Consider the following 8,279-nt stretch of genomic DNA (forward strand, 5'->3'; position numbering starts at 1 on the left):
AGAATTAAATTGCTGTCTGACACTCCTATTAGAGCAATGCAAATGCAATTTGCCAGTTCACCAGGCTCTGACACTAAGCTATAAGGGCAAGCTAATTTGGTGGCCTTATAAAACACCTGAGGTTCATAGGGTTGGAGGGTATTCAGAGGTGATAAAAGAAGGACGGTGTGTGAAGCAGCTGCAGCGGTGATAATGGGGGATGTTTTAACTGCTGAGTGTGATGAGGTGGTGATATAGTGTTGGATGAGGGCAGAGGGGATAAAGGTCTGAGTGTGGACATGAAAAAAACAGAATGACTGTCCTGTCATTATCTACTACAACATGACAACCGACACTTCAGCAAAGTTTATGCAACTGTCAGGCTTACTCATGTCACTGCATCACTATATTTTTAAACTGCTTAAACACAGCATGATTTGACAAATTGCGATGTGGTTTTGGGGGTGGACTACCACTTTGGTCCAGACTGAAACATCGTAACAGCTGTTGATAGATTGCCTACAAGTGTTAAGCAGACATTTACGGTCTCCAGTGAATGAAAACACGTTTGGGCTCCACTGGCTTTTCTTCTATCATCACATGATATTCGCGGTTTTGAGTAAAATGTCTCAAAACCACAATAAATCGTAATAACTCTGAGAATTGTCGCGACAGTGCCCTCCTCTGGTCAGCATTAGTCCAATATTTAGTTTTCTAACATGACAAGGCAAGACTAAAGAATGTTACCCATATTGGGTTTACTTTCTTATGAAAGTAAAAAAAATCTATTTTGACAAACTACTTCATTTTCTAGTTTTAAGGTTTCATATATATATATATATATATATATATATATATATATATATATATATATCAAGGTATACCAAGGTATATATATATGTGTACCTTGGTGAGAGAATTAAGCAAAAATCCTTCAATCAGAATCAGAAATACTTTATTCATCCCAAACTGGGAAATGTTTGTGTTACAGCAGCAAAATACAATATGATAAAAATAACAAATATACACATAAAATAGTGCAATGAAATGGAATATTAAATGAAAATATAATATAAATGTACAATTATGTGTAAAGTGTAAAATGTGCATGTTATGTCCAGGTAACAAAGAGGCTATGGAGCAGTGAGTGGTCTGCCAGAACAGAGGGGAATTATTGTACAGAGTTACTGCAGTGGGCAGGAATGTTCTCCTGTACCTGTCCTTGTGACAGAGGAGCTGGAGCAGTCTGTTGGAGAAGGAGTTCTGCTGACCTTCCAGCTGCAGGTGGAGAGGGTGGGTGGGGTAATCTATGATAGACAACAGTTTGTTCAAGTAATTAAAACTGCAATGTCTCTCTGAAACTGCCTTAAAATCAAAAACTGCCTTTAAAGAAACCCAATTCCTTTCAAAGTACTTCATATTCTACCAGTTGTAAAGTCTGAAAGTATCTGTGTAGGGGAAAAAAGCTAACATAATTTATTGTTGAACAAAACTGTATTGTTTCACAGGAACAGCGTTAAAATCACAGCCTTTTAAAAAAAAACATTAGCATGCTAAACTGAGAGTAAACATGTACACTTTGTCTGAGTGCAGCCTCACAGAGCTAGTACCATTGCTGTGGTTGAGACACTGTAAGGTTAAATAAAAGTGCAGATTTTGTTAGAAAAGATGATGTTCGATAGCAAATGGTAGATGATGTGTGTGGAGAAGCGATGGAGTGGAGGGAGAAGGGCTGGCGCTGAGAAACAAAACGCCTCTCGTTGCACAATAACTCAAGCATTTTAAACACACACTTTCAGCTGTTGTCCCTGAAAGATTCTCCCAATACATTTTCAATTCTGGTGTGATTTAGTGGAGCCTTGTGTCATACTGCCTGTCAGATCTGATTCATCTGCAATGGATTTACCAAAGATTAAATATTGATCCCACAATAGGTGTTGAAAAGAAGATGAAAATACAAATAAGATTGAATGTGATGTGTATTTGTCTCTGATCTGAGCCGTGATAGCACGATTTATCAGGACCCTTACAAGACTCAGGCAGCTTTGGTAAAGCATTCTTCTGTGATTTCTTAAACCTTTACAGGCAATGTGAACTCTCCTGATGTCTCACGAAACTCCTTTTGAAAATAAAATATATAATATAAGGACAAATGATAGAAAAGTGTACTCGTACACCTGAGAGATGATTTTAATTCTGGAGAGAAGAAGAGGAAAAATAGTTAGCACAACATAGGTGAGATTTTTAAAGATAGAGAAAAAACAGGTGTAGAGATTGATGTATTATAAAGAAATGAGATGGGTAAATAGGTTAATGAAGGAGCTTGAATAGCTAAAGGAAGCGTGGTCTGATTTTCATCCTCGCCTGTGGGGTCCTTTACTTTCCGCTCTATGCTAATCTGTCTGGAGCAGGCTCACTCGCTCGAAGCACTGTAATAGCATTTCACACACAACATGAAATCACATTTCTTCTGTTGAAAATTATTGTTGGAAATGTTGTTCTCCACACAAAAACGAAAAGAAAAAACAAGAGTATGAATTCCCAAAAATGCATGTCTGTGACCGAATTGTATAGATAATCTCCAAAAGCATTATTTTTCTTGTACCTGTCTCTCATGAATAGAAGTGCAATACTAAATCACTGCAGTATCTCTTTGGGGTTTATTATTGTGACTTCTTAGGTTAGGTGGTTGTTGTCTGTTGAAGTAGCTTAAGGCTCTGAACAGCACATGAAAACATTTGATACATGTATTTTATCAGATCACTGCTGAGAATGCTGTCCACGGGGTATTTCTCACTGGCTCCTCTAGCACTAGCATAGACTACATGAATGGAAACATGTTTTTATGAGTTTGATGTTCTACACAACACAGAGTTGTTCAGCAGACATTTTGTGAAAGACGCAGAAACTCTGAATCACAGCTTATTTTAAATAAGGGGACATTAATTCCTCAAAAACGTGACACTTTTTACTGTACTCCTTACATTTGGATTGTTGAACACTCATCTCATTTTTCAATCTTTATTGAGAATTTCAACCATCCTGTTTGTCTTGTGTGGGGTGCAGTTTTACTGAAAAACTTTTGGCACCCATTGTAACTCTAAGAAACTTTTGCAGCCACCTTTGAGGTGACGTTTGAGGTCATGTTGACCAATAATGGTTGAAATTCAAATCATATCAAATCAACGTTTTTTGCAAGTGTAAATTTGCCCATCCTCCATTTTCGCTGCTATAGGTTACATTGTGTTCTTTATTTCCTTTTTCCTGCAACCTCTTTATGGTTGTGAAAGTTATTTCCTTTTTTCTTTCAGCACAAAGATAGTGCATGTATCTTGTATTATTTCTTCACCTACAGTATGTCCTGTTTTTTCAGCAGTGTTCTATCAGTTATTCAGTGAAAGGTAAGGATGATGTCTTCCACACCCCGGAGCCATAGCTCTCTTGGGGTAGTGTGAACCATGCAGGGGTTGTTGTAACATCTGGAAGGCTTTGGGAGGGAGGATTCAGGTCAGAACCCGGGGGGGACCTGCCCTCCTTCTTCTGCTAAGCCTCTGGATGTCGGTGTATCTTTATAATAACCTAGTCCCTTCTTCCTTCTCAACACATCACATTTTCATCTAAATCATTATATGCCTTTGTTTGTAGCCATATGCATGTTTCAGGCTCTTCAGTTATTAGCTGAAACATTATGACAAAATTTGCCCCTTCACTAAATCAAAGATATGTTGTCGGCAGCACCTTGGTTGCTGCATGAGACTTGTCTTGGTAACCTTGTTGCCCCTGTGATGTTACCCATCGCTGCAGAGCTTTACTCATGTGGCGCCTGCCAGCTGAACTGTAGCTCTGAATTAAAATATGAATAAAACTCTGAGCTTGACAGACAGAAAAAAAAAAGAAACATGACATTTCTCTTAAGCTCAAATTTTGCCTGGGTGCTGCTTTCCTATCCGCCCCTCCTCCTCTGGTGCACCTAGGCTGTGATGACTCCATTGGGAGCTCATTTAAAAGGTTTTCCATCAGAGAAGTTGTTTTCTCTGTGTCTGTACAAGTCTCTAGTCATATTAGTGACTCTCCGACGTTTCCTGGTTCAGGTTCACTCCGGTGCCGCGTTACATCTGTCTGTGTGTAGAGACAGGTGGCGCGTCTTCCTCGACTTTCAGGAGAGGGGGGCTTAGTCTGGGAGAGGAAAGTCTGCTTCCCGCCGACTCCTAGTGTCATTCCAGGATGGAACGAGCTGGCTCGTTGTCAGGGAAACCACCTGGTTGCATCAGTTGCTTCAATATCAGACAGGAGATAATGACATTCAGGAAAAAAGGCTTTTTATTATATGCTGATTAGCTTAATGTCATAATTCCCTTCCTTTTTTAGAGCTTTATTAAATACACACACACAGTGCTACAAGAATGACGTAGTAGAAGCATATACTGTTGGCTGTATAGATATAGTAAATCTAGAAATACATCTGTGCTTTAACATTACAATTTATAAAGAAATTCTCTGTAATGTGATTATCAAACATATTTTTTTTACTTTTTGGTGAAGGCTTTTCCTTTCCAACAGTCTTGTATGTCATTCTTTTTTTGTCACTCTGCCAACATCAGTGACAGGCGCCATCTTCATGCACAACATTACTCTCCTACATATTCAGTCAGCTATTTATCATGCTAAATTATTGTTTTTATTATAGAGGGAGTTGCTCTGTGATTGAGTGCAGGGAGTTAAATGAAGAGAGGCCAGTCACACCGGTTACTTGTTTGATGGTGAACAGAGTCTGGGGGAGTAAGGTGTGACATACAGATTCAGGGAAGATTTGAGGCCGAAACTTTTTCTCAGATGTGCTTTCAAGGCAGGATGTGTTTCAACACTTTCATGGTGCATTAACAGAGAAAAACATTTTGACCATGCAATGAGGCTTCAATAGGGCATGAAAACAGCACACTATTTCTGCACTTTAACCTGTTTTTTTCCATCCTTGTGAATCCTAATCATGTCCCCCCTCTTTTCTCTCTCCTCTCTCTGCAGCCTCCTTTGGAAACTTCTCTTAGCTCATCCATTTGGCAGCCCTTTCCTTCATCCCCTGTCACAATACATCTCCAGGAGCCATGGAAGAGCTGCTGTCTTCAGATATGTGAGCGGAGAATCGTAGAGTGAAAGGGGAAAGGACGAGCCTATAGACCAGATGCCAACCAGTCTGGAGGATTCTCATTCAACGCGGCCAATTTGGTTTACAGACACTGAGACAGAGACAAAGCCCTGCTCAAGGCAGGGGTACCCACTGTATCATTGTGATAAGATGTAAGATTCACAACCCTAGTGAGGATGTAGGCCTGTCACTGGTATTTGCTTGATCGCAGCAAATCTCCTTTTGGTTTCATGTCACATTTGGATCGCATCATTTGGGCATTTTTCAGAAGAACACTTGGGTAAATTTTGACATAAGCTGTTACAGGTCATGCGCACCACCAGGATCCATGTTGTCTCCTCTCTCTTTCTGGTTAAGGTCATTACATGAATCACTCGTTGGCAAGGTTCTATAAAGCCTTAACCCTCAAGCCAAGCGATCCTGAAAACATGAGGATGATGACTTTTATTACATGCAATGCCAGCATGTGGCCATTCGAGCTTCATTTGATCTCAATCTCCCTCACCAAACCTGTTCACAAAGAATCTCAGCTGATCTGGACTAAAGCCAATACAATCTTAATAAACTCTTCATCCACAGGACACACTCACATTTCCCTTTTAGGACATGCGTTTTGGAAATGTAGGTCTTCAGCATCAACAATAACACTTTAAGCTGAATGTCATTCCTACAATCTGTTGTTTTGTATTGCAACTAATCTGCAGTAAGAAATTAGAAACATATATACAGTATGTTGTAGAATAACATATTAATGTACATGCACAGTACCTTAGTCTTTTCTAACGGAGTGGATCTAGAGGTCACACAGTTAATGTGATAATCACTGACTGTCGATGCTTTATAAAGCAATAACATAAACGATAAAAGGTGAAGATGAGAAGCACTGTATGGGATTAAAAAAAAAATTGAGATGAAAGTATGGGTGTGTCCTGAGAGAACAATGGTGTTGGAGAGAAATATAGCTTTTGTCTGTTACTGGGCAGCATTTGCCAGCCTCATGGCGTCTTATAATGTTTGTCATCTCACAGATACAAATATAAGTATAAAGGACAAGGCTTGGTTTTGTTCTACCCACTCTCAGTCCCTGATGTGACACTGATTTCAAATGCCTAGAAATCAGAATACTTTGACAGCTACCCAGATGTAAGATTCCCAGCGCAACTCAAGCAAGCACCTTGATGACACAGGAGAAGACGTTTCAGTCTCTTAAATAAATGAATTCAATAGATTAATAATCTCTGAACAAACATAACCTAACCTTCTAACATACCTTCATTCGTCCTTTGACAAGAAGTCTTTGGGTAACATCAGTATTTGACTGTTAAAGGGAGAGAAACTCTGTATTATTTTTGGATAATGTGATGTACTGTAAATATGAACTCTTTTGGGTTACTTTGTCAGATGATTGATGAGCTGTTTAAATGCAAAAAAGGGAAAATGAAACATATTTATCTGCTTTACAGATATGAAGACATATGATGTGGAATATGATGAAAGCTGTCTTTTTAGAATAAAGTAATTGAGATTCAGTGTTGGTCCTGTTATAACATAGTTTTAGCATGACGTTTTACTTTTTGTCATTTTTATTCATGAGAGTTTAATATGTATTGTAGGTAGGTAAGCAGACACTAAAGGGTACCGTGTAACCTGTGTACCCTATCCAAGCTACGGTAGAAGAGGTAGAACATCTTTCCAATATGGACATTTCAAGTTTTTCAAAATGTTTGGAAATCAGTTCTTCTAATCATCTCTTGAAACAAGATGGCATTATTGTACTACTAGTTTTTTTTTCATGGCAGTTTTCCTATCAACAATGCAGATTGTATGAGAGAGTAAAAGAGTGTCCTCTGAAAATACAAAAAATAGCCAAGTTATTAGTTAGGAAGGTAGTTGGTTTATATAGTTTGAAGACTCAAAACATATCAGATCAAAATTAATATAGCATTAGACAATCAAACAATGTAACCTGGTTTGCATCTGTCATGGCATTGAAGCACTGAGAGGTGAAATCTGTGAGCAAAATATAACTTGTTTGCATTTATTTTCTCAAACAGTCCTTGTCCGACACACTTGAGTAAAATGTGGTACTCTTCTCAAATCCCAAGTGTCCTAGATATCCAACACTAGGCATTTCCAAGAAATGCTGCTCTTGTGGATTCTTGTTTTTCTTTCTCAGTCTGAATTGTGACTTAATTATATTTGTCACAGAGAAGGGGTCTCAAACTTGCACCAGTGCTCTGACCTGTCATTCAGAGTCCTTGAGTCACGACTTAATAAATTCAAAGTGGAGCTGCTTGCCTGAAGAGATACACTTACCTAGTCTCTGTCTGCTAACTGACGCACACACACTGGGATCCAATTACTGTGAGACATGAAGCATCTCACAAGTTGATAACAAGGCACATGTATGATAAACAGACTCAGTGAACAGTGGCCTTCTTAACCCTGGCAGAGAATAAATCTGCTGAGCAGATGGTTGGATGATGCAGTTAATTGGTTACTGTTTACTGTTAAGTGTCTTTTCTTTTTGAAAGTGTGTCTTTCGTAATCATTCCCTAAAATGCTGAGGCCGTCTATCTAGCTTGTTTACTGTTAACTGCTAGCGGCTTTGATCAGCTGGATCTCAGTCCTCTGACAGCTCTGAAATAAAATGAGAAACACTCTGTCCTCTCTCATCAACTACTGTTGAGCAGCCCTTAAGCAGCTGCTCCAGTGGAGTTGCTCAGTGGCACAAACAGCTGAAAACTGTTATTTTTCTGGCCAGCGCCCAAGTGTTAAAAATCAGGATACCACAAGGCAAGTCAGTATAAGGAAAAAAGTGCATGTGTGCTCACTCAAGTTTCACTAGAAAGGTCAAATGATAAATAACACAATCAACTGCTGGATGGACTCTTTAAGAGCCTATTCGGGCACAAGACCACTCCACCTGGCCAGTTATAAAAACTATTAAGTAGCCTTTTGTTCACTCAGCAGAGGAGAGGGAACATAAATCACTGCCATGGTAAAAGGATGAATCACAGGTCAAACAAAGCCCTGCGTGAAGTATTCATCAGCGACCATTTAGGAGAGCAGGAAGAAGCTCTAACTTTATCAGTTGGGTGGAGACCGCAGAAAAATGGCAGTTATCACTCAGTTGAGAGTGAAAAACCATCTGGCT

At 39.2% G+C, this 8,279-nt stretch overlaps 1 protein-coding gene across 2 annotated transcripts in view; it reads left to right on the forward strand.

Moving 5' to 3' along the window:
* samd10b (sterile alpha motif domain containing 10b) overlaps window positions 1-6,651 on the forward strand; it is a 43,216-nt gene extending 36,565 nt beyond the window's left edge. For both annotated transcript variants that reach the window (XM_063909814.1, XM_063909751.1), the window contains exon 5: window positions 5,002-6,651. In XM_063909814.1, coding sequence (XP_063765884.1) covers window positions 5,002-5,024 — 23 coding nt within the window. In that variant the 3' untranslated portion in view covers window positions 5,025-6,651. The remainder of the gene's footprint in view (window positions 1-5,001) is intronic.
* Window positions 6,652-8,279: the final 1,628 nt, after the last annotated feature.

The sequence above is a fragment of the Eleginops maclovinus genome, chromosome 1, assembly GCF_036324505.1.
Source record: "Eleginops maclovinus isolate JMC-PN-2008 ecotype Puerto Natales chromosome 1, JC_Emac_rtc_rv5, whole genome shotgun sequence".
Lineage (NCBI taxonomy): Eukaryota > Metazoa > Chordata > Actinopteri > Perciformes > Eleginopidae > Eleginops > Eleginops maclovinus.